Source organism: Fundulus heteroclitus, unplaced genomic scaffold (genome assembly GCF_011125445.2).
Source record: "Fundulus heteroclitus isolate FHET01 unplaced genomic scaffold, MU-UCD_Fhet_4.1 scaffold_38, whole genome shotgun sequence".
NCBI classification, from domain to species: domain Eukaryota; kingdom Metazoa; phylum Chordata; class Actinopteri; order Cyprinodontiformes; family Fundulidae; genus Fundulus; species Fundulus heteroclitus.
In genome coordinates this window covers 1776336-1793867 of record NW_023396792.1, presented here as the reverse complement: position 1 = coordinate 1793867, position 17532 = coordinate 1776336, and the positions used below count along the sequence as shown (strand labels likewise).

The following is a 17532-nucleotide window of genomic DNA, read 5'->3' as shown; positions in this document are numbered from 1 at the left end:
ATTGCTGTGCTTTACCACAACATCACTTCCTTTGCTGGAAGGAAGGAAAATAATACAGTACATGGTTTTTAAAAATGAAAAGGTGTGATGAGCATTTTTATCTAGCCCTCTTTTACTCTTTTAGTGCTAAGTAAAGTCCATCGCAGACAGTTACTTTCATTAATGACATTAGTAGTAAACAGCAACCCTGCAGGTGATTTAATTGCAGTATAAATGCAGCTTTTCTGTGAAGCCCTGAGGCCTTGTGAAAAAAAAACAGACTCATGTAGACCAACAGACACAGGAGTCAGGTGTAAATAAAGCAGGATTAGGTTATAATCCTAAAAGGAATATATGTTATATAGTTGCTGCATCAACTATCTGTGAAAATGATTGAGCATTGATGGTTGAAGAGGCTCTCCCATCCAGTTTGACAGAGCTTGAGCTGCTTGGCAAAGACAACAAGGGCAAAACAATTGTTTCTAGAAGTGCAATGCATACCCTAAAACACAAGAAGCTGCAACTGCAATGAAAAAGGGGTTCTAAAACATACATCTAATACATCCACGCCATACTTTTTTAGATTTTTATTCGTGAGAAATGTTAAAAATCATGCATAATTGTTCTTCTGCCTCCCAATTATGCATTGCATCATGCTGGTCTATCAGAAAACAATTCCTATAAACCTCTTAAGACTAGCCCCCCAAAGCCCCCTTTTTAAAATTGTTTCTCAAAATGATATCTATTTTTTTTTTTTTTATTTAGCAATTACTCCATTTAAATAATCTTGGTTTAAGTTTAGATAATTTGTTGAAAAATGTGCTATATTTAACAAAGGGAGCTTACAGTTAATTAAATTCAGTTCAACAATACTTGATTGATCCCAAAGGGAAATTAAATGAGCCGGGTTCTATTCCTCCCACAGAACTTGGTGCTGCTGGGCACATGAGGTATGAATACTTTTGCATTGTGCTGTAAATTAGTAATCAACTTTGGTAAAAAGGTACGAGGGAAAAACAAAAGAGAAATTAAAGACTTAATTAGCAAGCATACCTGGCTTATAAGACATTCCAGGAGGGAAGAGGAAGCCTTGCTGGGCGGCAGCTGCTGCTGCTAGAGTGCGCTGGTCGTGTGGAAAGATGGGGATCATGAGCGGAGGCATGTGACCCTGGACCTGCTGAACAGATAGGGAGCAGAGATCAGAGAGGGGCCCGAGCACGGGCATGGCCCACAGAAACATGGAGCATACTGAGGGGGAGTCAAGATCACAGCTCTTCCTAACGCATGCTGACAAGGGGCTACGTGGCAGTGGCGACGCTCGTATTCTTGCACAATACCTGGCCGAGCATCGCCTGTTCTTAATCCAGGCCGCAATTTCACCTTGGTACTTCAAAGGAACCCGAAATACCACATTGTTAGGAGGAAGAGGAATGAAGAATGGGGGGCGAAAAAAAATAAAAAAACACTGTAGTCTTGTGTGAGCTGTCACAAAACATATCTAAAGTTTTTAAAAGGATTGTTACACCACTGTAGAGAAAGAACACTACCAGCGTAAACGCACAATTTCCCTTCAAGGGAAACTCAAATGCTGATATAATCCTAAACTGTAATTTAACGAGTAGGCAGAGCAAAAAGAAAATTGAGTAAATTATGCCAGCTCTCTCAGCTACTACACGTCTTACATAGAAAGCTGCTCATGGCAACGGACCAAGCTATATCTCTGATTCCAGTCACAAATACACACCACCAAGAACATTGTTTTCACCTTAAGTCAGTTTACTAAAGATTTTCTCATAACTTTCATCGTCTGGTGATTTTGCATTTAATTAGGTCCCAAACGTTTAGAACTAGATTGGGTGTAATCTCACCTGGAAAGTCCCTAGGTCTGCTTGTTTGGTCTGGACCAAAAACGTACTTTATTTTTTATATTTTGGTAAGGTTTGCTTTCACATTGAACTGTTTAGTAAGTGAACTGCAACTTGTAACAGAGGCATACATTTGACGATCGCTGCTCTCATTGGACAGAAATGGCTAGGGCGGGATGAAGTACAGACCAGGAAATGGAGGTAAACTACATGGAAACGCTGCGTGCAGCACCTTTGTTTTGCATGTTTGTGCTGTTCTTACAGCTGATAAATCACTGTGCCAGGCACAAGCAGTTCATTCAATGCGAGTTTCAGGACTTTTTATTTCTAATTTTGGAATAGGGTTGTAGATTGACTCCTGCAAGCTGGAGGACCCCCACAGCACAGTGGCAGCAGCAACAGACTCCGCTGTGGTATGATTTGAGTACTACGTTATCGCTACAGTGGCTTGTTAAGTCCAAAGAGACGGATGTTTTCTGTTGTTGGTTTGGTTAGGGGCCATTTCTTATTCAAACGGGAAGAGAACTGCAGCAGAGTGCGTTTGGTAGCGGACCGAGAGACCAGCTCAAAAAGTTGCTCTCAGTCCGCCTGTTTGGTCCGGGGTTCGCTCAAGTGTATTTGAACCTGCACAAAAGTTCTGGACCAAGGAAAGAAACTAACATTGGTCCATTTAAAGCAGGCCAAACGTGGCTGGTGTGAAAACCCCCTTAGAGAAGCTACTTTACAAAATACTTTTAACATAAAAACCTAAAAAACAACAACATTTTCTTACTCTGGGTTTTAAGTGCTAAAGGCTTTTGAGACCTTTTAGAGGGTACCTTGGTCTGTTTAACTTTGTTAAACTCGAGACTGTTTTTTTAATTTTTTTATTTTGATACAAGCTTGTACCAATATTCTTAAAATATATTGTGCACTTTCTTACATTTTGTGACTTGTGTTTTTCATTGTATTCTCCTTGTTTTCATAATTCTTATCAATATTATTTTTAAACATGTGTGCCCGTGGTACACGCCTTTGAACTGTTCAGCCCTGTTGCAAACAAATCCACAAGGAATATAATATCAACACAAACCTTCCTCATTTGCGTGTCAAGGATAGTTGAGTAGCTCATGTTCCCTAGGTGGTGTGTGTGTGTGTGTGTGTGTGTGTGTGTGTGTGTGTGTGGCCAACATGTTGCGAGTTCAATTTTTCTGTCATTTTCAGCTTCCTGAGGCATTGTGACAGGGAGCAGACTGGCTACCCTGGCTTGCGAGGGTTAATCGAGCAGCGAGCCAGATCACCTCGGGGGAACCAGCCCGGGAAATAGGTTAATAAAGGTCATCCCCCAAAATAAACACTTTACAGAATGTTTCCCCATTCATCCCCCTTAAAATCAACTCCCGATAAAACTGGTCTGGGTGCAATTACTGCCGCTGCATCGGGGCATGAAATCAACCTGTCCCACGTTCTGGCTGAGGTCTCCTGTGAACTCCACTTTTTCAGCCTGTGCCGTTTCTCCCCCCTGTGGACCCTTTCTTGCGGGAGCACTTGCACCCAGTTTACCTCGCAGCTAGCAAGCCAAACCCACTAAAGACAACTTTATTGATTTGTCCAGAGGTGCAAAGCTAGACTGAAAACTAAATAAACACAGCCGTTTTATGTCTACTGGGCTTTTGCAGAAGTGCAAGTGCAGAAGTTGCAGGAAAGAAGTACGGGAGGGGGAAAAAAAAGACTATGCAATACTTCCAAAAGTAATTCTACAAAATGTGCTGTCGATGAAGAAAAATAAATGGCGTAAGGAGACAGCGACAAATACCCTTTAAAAAAAATCTTCACAGGGATTAGTTTTACAGGCTGAATGAATGAAAGATGGAGCTTGGCCTTGCATGCTAGGAACATATGGAAAAATAAAATAATTAATGTCACAACATGAGGCGGGGCAGGACAGGAGGGGGGGGGGGTGGACACTGGGGAACACAGCTCTGCTCTGTCTGTATGTTTGAACAGTTTAAACAGAGTTTGTGTCTGTACATAACACTAGTCGACAGGCAGAAAGTGCTCCTTTATCTCTATCCTTTTAGGCTTCACTATGCTAAAGAATATAATACAGCAGTCCATACATTTTTAGGGATTAGCCAAAATGATTTTGCAAGAAATTAAAACACTGTTTTTCCTAACTAAACTAAATTAAGTAGATGGAGTGGATTTGTTTTAATTGTTTAACATCAAGCGCATTAATGTGATGCACATAAGCACAAAATCCCACCAAACAGCACATTAGTCTCTAATAAAATTAAACATCAAAGATACATTGCCATGATTGCAATTATACGAAAGGTCAAACGTGACTGCAAAAAATGAATGTGAACCTGCACAAAAAGCCGTACTTCTGCATCCTGAATGACTTCCACTCAGAGCGTCTGATGCAGGGATAGATTTTCCTCCAGCGACACTGAATTATAAACTTTAAGTGATACAATTTCTTCTGGGATATGAGCTTTTATCACTGTTATTATTTTAAAAATATGGAGGCAAATGCACAACATTCGCCGAGGTGAAGCTAGAGAGGAAATGCGCGCTGAAGGGGAAATAAATGCATTGAGAGGGAATGGCTGTGATTTGCAGTAATGAGCTCTGGGCATTAAAGTTTAATTTGCAGCGGCTAATGTCAGAAAAAAAAAAAAAAAAAAGCGAATCAGATTTCTGAGAAGCTTCAGGGTGTCAACAAATACTGGAGGTAACTTGAGCTGTCAATTAAGAGATGTCGGAGAAGATTCAAACATTTTCACGAAGCCATCTGGGTTGTTCTGACTGTAAAAGAGGAAGCTAAAGAGGAAGAAGGAGGGAGTGCATAGGTGTGTGGCCTCCATTCCGTCTCGGTTTCTGCAAACCCAACACTCGCTCGCCTTTAAGAGTTACCCTCAAGTTCATCTTCATGTGGGCTGAATGCCCAGGACATTTCTATTGCCAAGATGATCTTGAAGAGTTGGAGAGTGAAGTGGAGCAGATGTGAGAGGGGGGGGGGGGGGGGGTGGGGTGGGGGGGGGGGGGGGGGCACTTGGGCAGCGTCCTCCCTTCTCCTCGTAAAATACAGCAGCATTGTTGTGCTGGCACTGCTCTTCCTTTGTCTTAGCAGTGCTAAGCACTGGATAATGTCATTTCACACCATCTGCCCCCAGGCTTCATTAAAGATACATGAATGGGCTATCTTATGAGGAACAGGTGCTATTGTTTGTCCCTCAAGACCCCGCACTAAGGATTTGACTCGGAATACTTGAAGAGGAGCATCTGTAGTGATCAGTCAGACAGACTTGGCTGAGGCCCCCGTCTCTGCCAGCACGCTCTCCAACAGAGGTTTCCGGGGGAACTCAGCCGCCTTGCTACATGTATCATCAATTCAGATGACCTGATGAAGTCTGTAGCAGGCCAGCGTGCAATCTGTTTCCCTCTCGAGGAGATGCTGCTTTTTGATAAATAGAGTCAGCTTAGCCGTCTAGTTTAAGTAGGAAACTGCACATAAACCAAACAGGAGAGGAGTTTTTAATAAGGTGAAAATAAATTTACAAATTGTGCCTTATTTCTGATTTTGTGCACAGTTTATTAGTTTCTAGCTTGCTTTTTGCTGCTTGTGCAATTTTAACTAATGAAACAACAGGAATTGCATTAGTTAAAACAGGGACAGGCCCTACAAGTCATTTTTCTTCTTCCTATCATTCCTTCGAGTTTATTTACATAGCAACGATTCACAAAAAAGCAATCCAAAACCTTGCAACTCTAAAAACTTCCAGTTAACATCAAATACAGTTCAATTGAAGCCAAGTTCGTTCAATTCTGTCCGTTTCATTCTAGTACAACCCAATAACAAGTCATCAGCGGTTCTCCCTACAGCAGAACTATATCTCAACATCTTACACATCTGGTCATTTATACCAGCACTATTCACAAAATGCCCACACATAAAATAAACACAAGCAAATCCCTACACTTCTATAATAACAGCTTTTATTTTTTATTTTTCTGTAAATATGGGTGCTTTTGCTAAAATGAATAACTAACTGTATTTAACCTAAAGAGGGGAAAATAAAATCTTGTTTGAATGTGTCAATTCAGTAAATACATTTCTAAAAGGGCATGAAATTCACACCAGATGTTGGTAGCAACCCAGGTGCTGCACAAATCCAAAGAGATCAAACCAAAATGAGCTCCTTGTAAAACTATGTGTCATAAACTGAAATGACAACGAGAATAAGAATTGAAGCCATCTGCAGAAATGTATAAAACGCTGAATAGAAAAGCCTTCGGTGATGACGAGCTCAAGCCGTCTGCTGCATGGAGAACTTAGTCCACTGCATTTCTCAGCTTGGATTTTGACCCATTCTTCCCCACATATTGTGTTCAAATCTCAAAGGTTCTCGCAGTCCCATCAATGAACTCTGATCTTTAGCTCTTTCCATTGATTATTAATTGATGTCTGGCGACTGATTCAAGCAGCTTTATTCTCTTTCTCTGGACTCAATCATGGTTTGTGTGTTTGGGACCATTGTCTTTGCAGAAACAAAATAAATCCACGCTCATTTCATCTCCATCTTTCTTCTGATCAAATCCCGCCAGACCATACTCCTTCAACGTCCTCTCGAAATGTCATAAATTAATATTCGCACAGGTTTTCACCTGCTTTCTCTTCTGCGATGGAGTCTTTTGATGAACACTCGAGGCCTTGGCAAATGAGTTCATTACTTATTGTTTTCATGGAAAAACTGTAACTTTTTATTCCAGATGTTTCTGAAGCCCCCCTGCGAGCGGCTGATCTCCTTGGCTCTTGAACAACGCTTCTGATAAATTATAATTTTTTTAATCCTTGGTCAGGGATCTTATAAGGAACACGTATTTTCCCAGCTGTTTCAACAAATAAAGCATTTAGTCTTACTACTAAAAACTACTTGAACAGAAAGCATTTTAAAAGTTTTAACTGCAAATAAGTTTAAGTGCAAATAAAACATATCAGGGTGGTTTTATATATATATATATATATATATATATATATATATATATATATATATATATATATATATATAGATATATATATATATATATATATATATATATATATATATATATATATATATATATATATATATATATAGTCCACCTGCATCACCGACAGCTAATACCCGCTCAGTTCAAATCGAGATGTACAGCGCATTACAGCGCTCACTTGGGACCCTGTCAACACCCATGCTCCTCGCTGTCTGTTACAGCCTCTCCAAAGAACACAGGAGGCCTTGCCATCTGAACCATTTTGCGCTTACATGTACTGATCCACTCTCAAGTCGTCTACCCACTGTAGGATCCTAAGATCAATGTAAAAGCAGCTGTGAGCATTTTTGTTCCTACCCTCAGCACCACTTAGTATCAACAAAACTGTTATTGCCCTTGTTACCAGGACGGTTGTTAGCTGTAAAGTAGCAGTGAGATCCGTGGTTCTTGTAACACTGATTATATACTACTTGACACCTTTTAACACACCCCTTTAAAAGAAGATCTGTATGATTTGCGTCCATTTGCCCTGATGGGACTTGTAAAAAGTAAAGTCGCTTCAAGAAACAATTTTAACACCAGTATGACTGAAATAAAGTCCAAATCCTGTTTTGAGATGCCAATGACGACAGATTTCTCCTATATTTAATGGAGCTGGAACCTCACCGAAATCTGATTTTAATAAAAAATCATTTCAACACTTTAAAGGCTGTTAGATTCCTCGCTACATTTCTTTTTTTTTTCACATTTTCCGCAGGAGCAGATAAGGGATATCACCTAGGGAGGGTAGACTCCAGCTGTTGTTGTCAGAGCTGATGGTTCACACCCTTGCCCCACCCCCTCCCCTTTCCTCCCCTGCGCCCCCACAGAGCTCTACACCAACTGGAGGTGAGGAGAAATCACCTTTTGTGATCAATTTAAACCAAAAAATGATCTTGAGCTCCATGGCAAGTCAGGCTACACCCCACCGCTTGCTCACACACCAAAACTGACACTAAACAGCAGGACATGTTTAACATTCGCCACTGTGTATGCAGCCCGCTGAGTGCACACTGTACAGAAGCCTTTACGGGGAGGAAAAAAAAAGCCCACAGTGGAAGCATTTCTGCTTAATACTCCGCCTCAGGATTTTCTTCCCTCCAATAAAACAATCAGCAGTTCTTTCAGCGCACATTGCTGCTGTGCTACTGCTCCCTCATCGCGGTACGCCGAGCACTCGGATGGCAGCAGACACATACATTGATCAAATATGCAATGGTGTTTGGATATGTCTGTAACTAATGGTAATCAGAAAAGTGGATCAATAGATCTGAAGCAGACTTTGATGCTCCAGACTCCTGCTTCTGAATGAAGGTCTTCATATTACCACCCACTCAACTGAAGCACATTATTCCTGCTTGTCTGCTCTGGAAATTAGAACGGGGAGGGCAAATGCACTGGAGAGCCTCAGGTCACCAACAAAGGGCCCTTGTCTTGATGAAGTCTCCCAACCTTTTATCAACAAGAAAGAACAAGATACAAAAAAAAAAAAAAACTGTACGGCGGCGTTTTGTTCAAAAGCCAAAGATTACCCATCAGAAAGAACAACTTACACTTTTTTTCCAGCAAATTGTTGGGGCTGATCACAGACACCTACATTGAAGGTAGACACAGCTTGCTTTGGCTGTAGTCTGACGACACACTGCTTGTTTGAAAGTGCTGTTTGGGAAGCAATGCAACAGATTCAAACGCTCAAGGGAAGTTAGATTCTCAAGAGGGAAACCCCACTGGTCACTAAATCCTTCTACATCACAACAACAACCCTTTCTGGACAACCGCCAGTCCAATATGTCTACATTATGTCGACAGAGGCTTGAAGACTGGGTTGTGCAACCCTTCGACACACCCAACACTCTCTCCGCCCCAAATCCCTCCACTCTATCCGATGTCTCCCAAGTCTTTTGAAATCCTGGATAAAACGACGGGCTAATGTGTGCTACAACACAGCGCCGTTTGCTGCTTTAATTTAGCAACAGTTCAATACAATAATCTAAAGGACGAACTAAAATACCTGATATTTTAAAAAATATATATATATGTGATATAATATAGGATGCAAATAATGAAAAAAAGATATTAGACTATTATTTTTATGTACTTTAGTGTATTTTTGTGTCTTGTACGCAGGCCTATAGGAAAACATTATGCTGAGTCTGGTTGTCTTGCAGTGTTTGTGGGAACTGGCTCTACAGAGGGTGGAACATGAAATATACAGTAATTAAAAAAAAAAAACTAACATTAACTTATATTTTAATATTCAGTCCAGATAGTCTTGTTTGTGAGATTAAAAGCACCATTAGAAAATGGCCTTTAAGCAGGTATTAAACACACCTTTATTGAGCCCATATTTAGACGTACTATTCTAATTTTGAATGTTGTGTTCATTAGCTGTAAGTGAAAAGTCCTCATAATTAGCAGAAATAAAGACTGTGTATAAATAACCTGTTTAATGTGTTTCACTTAGTGAAATAAATTAACTTCTCAATAATATTCCAATTTATATAATATTACCATATATAAAATAATAAAATAAGGGCTTCTGTTGTTTAAGCTGGTGTAAGTAACCAGAGTGTTGGTGTTTCCAAAGCCTTATGGTAAAATAGCATCATAATCACGTATAACACCAGGCAAATACAGAATATTTAAGACAGAATATTCTGCTTGACACCAACCAAGAAAAACGGGGATCAAGGGGTCTGGGTTATTGCCCGGTAAATACATCCTAACGGTTTGTATTTACAGTAATGGGTAGAAGTCAATTCCCCCCAGTGCCATTCTGTAGCGGCTTCAGTCAGGATGTAAAGAACGTTAGACATGGGGCAGTCAGATAAGAAGGTATTTTAGTGAGAGTTAAACAGGGCTTGGGGAGAGGGGAAATAGAGGGCTTTAACTGTATGAAGCTTATGAAATACAGTCAACTTTAGGTTTGGAGTCGTTTTAGATTTTTATTTTGAGATTTAACAAAGTAATTTCAACATAATCGGATCTCTACGGACTTGGCATTGGATGTGTAATGATGTTACGACTATGTTTCCAAAAGATATTTCTTCAAGGTATGTAACACTGGAGGGACAACTGTATTACTATTTAGTCAACAGGACTAAAATAGTCAACCAACCGTAATTTACATGATTTGATTGTCCACATGATGACTCCACCACCCCATCCCCCCTCCCCCCCCCCTTGTCGGTTCTCTTTTAACAAACTTCGGCCCTGTCTCGATTATTGCCTCCCAGCTGCTGGGGCCGTCCAACGCCACAGAGCCCCTTCTGTTGTTCAGCAGAGAAACGCCTGTCAGGAGGGGAGACTTTATTAGACCCGCAAGTTTGTTCAGACTTTCAAACGTGCTCAGATATCACCATAATGCCGGCTCAGAGAAACCACAGAATTTGGGCGAGATCAAACAGCCACTTTATATTTCGGATTTTCCGATGAAACTTAAGGAAACGCTGAAAATGAGGATATTTGCAGAACTGAGTCAAGGACAACAAACAAAAATATTTTTTTCGGCTACAAACTGAGCAGAACAAAACAGCTCATTATGTTCTGCCGGGGAATGCTTGGACTCCCCTCTTCCCCCAAAGACAAAAAGCTCCTTTTTTTTGGCATTCGCCATAGGCTGAAAGCTTTCCTTTGCCACCCCTGCCCTAAGAAAACACGCGTCAGTTTCTTGCTGCCTGTACACAGCCGAGCCTGTTAACGCAGCTCCTTCGCTCCCTGTGAGTGTGCCCACTGCTGAGGATGACGACCCAATGCAAAGACAAAACAGTTTGCACAACGTTAGCTGAGAAAACACAGTTAATGCAGTGGGGGAGAGGAAACTAAATCAACAACACAGTGGAGGATGTGTTCTCCCTTCTACTGATATTTTCCCCCGCGAGCGGTGCAGTATAATGGGCGCTAAGTGTAACGGCTTTTCCTCTTTCCAGGGTGGGTTTGAGAAGCTCTAAACAGGTGCAGCATTGTAAAATTCAGGCTATTTGTTCAGTTATCTGGATTAATTGGCACTGCGTGGATTTGGCAGTCTACCGTCTATTGCGTCGTCACTTGTGAGAGCTGATAGAGAACTGGAAATTTGAGGGATAAATTAACTTCTCACCAGAGCTGCTCTGGAAACCCTCCAGGTGACAAATTTCAAACAGACCCTCAGGTGTCATTTTTGCCTATTACAGCCGTTTATTTGGCGCCTCCGGTGTGGAGCTTTTTATTATCGCTGCTTAAACTGTTGTGGTGTCTCCAAACAACAACAAATTACACAAGTACAAAGCTTTATTGTCCAATTTACTGCAACAAGCAATCTATGTTTATCTACACTCTTCTCTTACTGGCAAAGAACATGCGACTAAGTATGTCCTGAAGCCTCTCCTTAAACAATGTCTTATTTTTTTTCTAGGCGGCACGAGACCTACTGAAACACGGCTCTTTTTAGAGAATGCCGCCACCAGATCAGGAACATACAGTCAGGTTCAATACATAAGAGTATTCATTCCTGTGAGGCTTGTTTGTCAGATTAAAAGCATTTCAGTATTATATTTTTTTTCATTGGTCTAATTTAATATTCTAATCTTAAATGTCTTGTTTTCATTAACAGACTGATGAAGGCTGATAATAACTGGGATTGAATTATGTGGAGGATTTCTGGTCTTCTCTCTTTTTTAAGCATGATCAGCCTTATATATGGCCACACCAAAGCATCTCAGTTGGATTTAAGCTGAGACTTTGCTGTAAACTCTTTGTTGATTTTGCAGACATTGAAACTAGAAATCTCTGGCACAAAAGTAGAGTTCTGTGGACCTCTAAGCCACTGCGGTCCCAAAGGACATGTCATATGCCAGGCATGTGCTAATAGTCTTTTTTTCTAACAATGTTGTTTCATGGAATGTTAGATCGGTGGTTTATTTATGTGTTTATTTTATTTCTTAGGATTTTTTGGGGTTCTCTGCGGCAAATGACATGGTGGCAGGGAGGTAATGGTATGTACTATTCCATATTTACTCCCCCATTTTCCAACATCAACAGGTTGCCACTGAATAACTCAGGCCCAGTTGAGCTTAAGTTGACAAACTGACGAACGTCTATCATCCTTTAAGATTTCCTATAAGATTGCCACTGTCGCACCCGGATTTACCCATTGAGGGACATTAAAGGATTCCTTATCTTATCTAAGACCATCACAAGTCCACCAACGTTTTTGACTGTCTCTACGATGTTTGTGCTGTGTTAGTTTTAGGACAGCTATAAAGGCACACACACTTTTCAAAAACCTTATGTCATAAGCTTACGCTTATGTTCCCAAAAATCTTGGTGATTTCTGTTTTTTGAAAAATAATTTTGCTTGATAAGACAGGCCTTTGTATTCTTTTTGGCTTTCAAATTCTTCCATATATACGTAGACGTCATCTCTGCTTAATGTGTTTCTAACTGGGTAAAAATGAGGCAGGAAAGGTTCGCACTCACTGCGGTTTGCTGGAGTCTCAATGCCTCAGAAACGGCTGTGTAGCCTTTCAAAGACAGACAGGTGTTGGTGGTTATGTTTTTAATTCATTCTTAAGATTCCTCATATGGAAGCATGGCGTGTTGCATTAAGGGATCGTTTAGCCTACATCATCTTGCTAGACAGGTTTTAGGGCCTTGGTTTGACTAGTGAAATAAAGCAAACAAATATGCTAGTTAATGTAAACTTGTGATCTAACAAATGGGGCAACTATATATATTCACACAGGGCCAGGTATGTTTGGATGGCGCTTGTCATGAATAAATGAAATGGTTCAAAAACTGATTATTTGATGATCCAAATAATTTAAATAGCAAAAAATAAAAACCTAGGGATAAATGCTTTTTACCGTGCTGTACACCCATTAAAAGTAGTGTTAATAGGTACAAAATGAAGCTGTCAAAAGAGGTTTAATGCAGCATCATCAGGAAATAATACATGATTAACTGGATGACATGAGGTTTGAGCCCTTTTATTAGTATTTATCTACATGATTCATTTAAATACTGTACCAAAGACAGAAAGAAACAGACTTTCAAAAGTTAAGTGGATAAATATTTGTGTATGGGTAGAATATGGAAGTAGGAAGGATGAATGAAAATGTTTAAGTGTGAAAGAGACTGAGAACTCTTCAGGTATAAATTGACGTAGAGCCCAACAGCACAAATTGTACTGCTGTTGCTTTTTACAACCTTGGCACATTTCACTGCATTTGACTTGTTGCTGGGGAACTTTGAAGTGGCTTTTAAGCCCCCGATTTTAAGTCAAAATCAACAACATTCCACACTCAATACATTATTTAGCTAGTTTATAAATGGGAAAATAAATTAACAGATCAGAAACAATGTTGAAAAACAGTCAGATAGGGTTTTAACCTTTTCTAACTTCCAGTAGTGATGGGCTGTGCTGCACTGCTAATGCCGATGTTGCTGTAATGTTGCTTTAGAGGTGCAATTTTTCATTTCTGTTTCTTTCCGCATTAATTACTCTGTAACAACCTTTGTTTCAAACAACATTCTTAGAATAAAATTTTTTCTTTTAACCACCAAAGGGGCGGGTTCCTGTTTTGGGCAGGGGCTCCAGCAGACCCCAAATTCTGTGCAAATGAATGGATTATATTTAATAAGGTTCTAACTACTTGGTGATGTCTGAAAAAAAAAATTGCTTACATTTTAACCCTTGTTCCTTTTTGTGCATCATTAAATCTCAACAGAGCTGTGATGGCTTTATTGATGTGGACATGACTCTTTTTTTTTTTTTTTTTTTTTTACATCAACATTTCTTCTGCTTCCTGACAAGGAGTCACATTTCATAACTAATTAAATTGGTGCTTCCCGCCCCATAAATGGAGTCCACTAAATGGAATTATTTGTAGCCAAGTGTCAATATATCAAACAACACAGACTAATGAGTCGGGCCACCGCTTTCTTTTATCTTCAGTCTTGCTTGTGCACATCTTCATCAGCTAACAGTCTTTTTAAATAGAGGATGAACATGCTGGATTGAGTCTCCCTGGGAGAGTGCCAAGGCTGTCTTACCAGGCTGTTAATGCCTCAACATAATCGTACTAGGAGGCTAACATGGCGCTCATCAGCAAAAACAAGAGTAGGAACTGGAAAGACAGAGTCGACGACCTGTGTGCACGACGGCACACAGTTTCCCACTTTGAACGCACACATTATCATTTTCCTACTCTATAATTCTCTTATTATCATGCTAACAGTCCCACTCTGGCTGCGCTAATTGGGGGACTTATGCATTCTCTTTAACAATGTCCATTTTGGGGTTGTTTTTCCTTTGTTGGTGCATTATTAGGAGCCTCACACTGAGAAAATCAGTGTTGCCGGAGAGACAATTAAAGCATCTGAGAATACACAAATTAGAGCTGTTATCTCCGTATTATTACCGAACAGATCCATGTTTATTTAAATTCATTTGGTTGGTGTAAAATATTTACTATAATAGTCCGTAGGATTTCTCATGGTCTTATAATAATAAGACAATTATTAAATAGACAATTTAATGATGTGGGTATTTTGTTCAAGTTAAACAGATATTCAAGTCTGAAGTGAAAAACTGCCTAAGACCCCTATATTTTATCCATTTATTGATAGTTTAGGATAAAGTATGAACACAACTTAGACTTTGAAAAGGCTTCCAGAGGTAAAGCTAATTTATTGTGGCAATTAGATGTCCCTGAGTGTTTTAGAAAGTATTGCATGGAAGCTTTTGTGTGTTTGATGAAACAGAGCTGAATTCCCACATCTGCAGAAAACATAACCTAACATTCAAATTTTCAAGAATAATGAGAATGTTACTTATGATATTTAAAGACTATTCTATTCTAGACTAATCTATTCTTAAAATATGTTTTAATTTTAAGTCATTCGGACCTGTGTTTACCAGTTAAATTAATTCAGTCAATTCTTTTGATAAAAGTATTTATTGCATTTATTCTGATAGCAGAAGTAATATTACTTATAGCAACAGCAATTCCCAAAGGCCACCAACAAAGAGGTTACATGTTCTCTCTTTCTGGAGTGAAGAGAGAAAATAACAAAATGTTTTAAATAAACGTCAACAGACACGCTCAGTCCTTACTGCACTGAAGTAAAGGCTATATGAAATACAAAAGAGATGTATTCACCAATGTGTTGTGTAAACATATTAAACTGTCTCAGGTTTAAGCTCTCCCTTTGAACTCCTGAATCTCTTGAAAACATATATTAACAATGAACAATCATTCTTGAATTTTGTCATATTTAGGCTTAGTAAAAAAAATATGCATCAACTGAGGAAGAGATCAGCTCATAATATGATATTGTTATTTTTATTTAATAATGCTTATGTAGCAGGATCAAGGGTGTACATTTTTATTGCACTATGCTTTTGTGCTTTTCTGCGCCCCTGGAAAAGAGAGGCTAAAACTAATGGTGTTAAGAGGTCTAACTGCAGTATAGTTTCTGGTGTTTCTAAATTGTTGGTAAATGTTAGTGTAATTAATTTTCCTCTTTCATATCTTGGAACCTTTAGCCCCCCAACTGTCTCTCTACACCATTAAAGACATGTGAGAAAGCTTCAGAGACTTTGAAGTGTGCTGTGGACAACAATATAGTGGCCTTTTCTCTTTTAATCTCCTGTTTCCCTTTTTAAACTGGGGAGATAGACACACGCTGCGTTTTTGTATCCTTGTGGAAACAAGGTCAAAGGTAGGATGTACAGGCACAGATAATGTGTGTGGACATGCAGTGGGGTTAGAGTTTCATGGTCGGACCGTGAGTAAGAAGAGAACAAGGGGTCAAAGGGAAATAAACAGAACCAGACCCAACACATTATCGTTAAAGGTTTTAAAAACAACCACAACCTTATTGACAACGGTATCCTTAGAAATTCTTATCTCTCAAACCTCTGAGCCGGCTGTCTTCCCAAAGTTGGCAAATAAACGTCACAGTCAATTACAAGTAACAATGTCATTTATATTGTGTTTTTTTTTGTTGTTGTTATTTTGTTCGTTTGTTGTTTTTAATGATGTTTCACATTTAAATTAAATGTTGTAGATTAAAAGTGCCCCTCTGTTTCATCTGGGCAGCTCTGCTTTCTCCTGTCTGCTCATGAAGATAAAGTTCACCCTGACCTTTCAGCCCGTATTTATCCTCTTGATGTGTGTATCAGTGTGCACGTCCCGTTGCTGGTCACAGCACACAATTGCCTCTCTGGATGTATAGGGCTATGTTTGCATACCTCTGCACTACCGTTGTACAAGTTGTGTGGTCAGGGTGCTCGTCAAACATGCTTGTTTTCACATGGTCAGGCGGTTTTCATTTAGCGCATCTGATCAAAGTAGAAAACACTCCAAAATAAAACTGATCTAAAACAAATAGAGAGAAAAATCCGAATGTGTGCCTACATAAAGTAGGAAAAAAAAAGATAAGTAACTGCGTGGACACACTAGTTGCCTATTATTCTAAATGCTAAACTGTGACGAGTGCCTTATAAAGTCCTGTTTCAAACCAAAGCAGTAGATCTAATCCTAGGATTGAATTAGTGCCAAGATTATTTTAACGATGAGGGACGGACTGAAGGAAAAAGAAAAAAAAAAAAACAGAGCTGACGGGGAAACACACAAAGCCTTGAGCTTTAATTTTTGATAAGCCCCTAACACTTCAATCTGCTATCTTAGAACAAGTGACATTGTAATCCTGAGGGACAAAGACTAAATCTCTCCCCTTCTCTTTTACGCATGATGAGAAGGGATAAAAACATGGCTATTCAAGAAGGAGACTTAATTGAACTCCACGCTGGCGCTCTCCAAACTGGACCCGGACTAAACCTCCACAATACTTCTGAGAGATTCGGTCTTCAGGCAATAAAATCTTGGAAAGCACACATACGGCACCGACAACGGTCTCTGGTTGCAATCCCCATGGTTCAATCTTTTGGACTTTTTAAAAATATGCACCATGTGATCACCAGCATCGTCAGTGCATGACCTAGGCAGGACGCTCTCCCTTGGCTTTCTCCTTGAAGCTAAACAGAAGGACTTTAATAGCAGTAAGGGTCACCGATAAAGTTTAGTGTACTCAATGCTACCAGCAGGGTAACCGAATCCCTCAACACTTGCGAATCACTTTGCAGACTAGACGCTTGTGTACAGAACTACTTAAGCAAAGTTGTTGTGTATTAAAAGAGCTGAGGTACTTTTTAAGAGGCAGGAAATACTTCACAAAGATTAGCCCTGACTCTCTTATCTACTCGCCTTGATGCTCCATCACGACTGCGGATGACACAGAAGAAAGCACATGTTCTGGTTTGAATAACTTGTTGGATAAACAATGTTGCAGAAGGTGAAACCCGGGTGGTATGTACCCAGCACAGGCTGGGGAGGCTGGTTGATAGTCGAGCAGATGGTCTGAGCACGAGATTCTTTTATTTAATTGTGAATGTGTGTGTGTGTGTGTGTGCGTGTGTGTGTGTGTGCGTGTGTTTTAATCCTGTAAGATCCAAGGCACATTTTGTCTGGGGAAAAGCTGGATAACTGGGCTCTGCAAGGAAGGACTTTGCTTGTATCTCTGTTCAAGTGTTTGAAATGGATATTCAGAAGAGCATTCCCATACACTCTCAAATCTCCAAGCGCTTTTA

General features: G+C 39.8%; 1 protein-coding gene across 4 annotated transcripts in view; it reads right to left on the bottom strand.

Moving 5' to 3' along the window:
• The window catches only part of sox6 (SRY-box transcription factor 6), a 155143-nt gene that overhangs the window by 42505 nt on the left and 95106 nt on the right, over nt 1–17532 (bottom strand). For 3 of the 4 annotated variants that reach the window (XM_036130774.1, XM_021309570.2, XM_036130775.1), the window contains one exon: nt 1033–1156. In XM_036130774.1, coding sequence (XP_035986667.1) covers nt 1033–1156 — 124 coding nt within the window. The remainder of the gene's footprint in view (nt 1–1032; nt 1157–17532) is intronic. The other variant, XM_012850686.3, reaches the window with a different exon arrangement.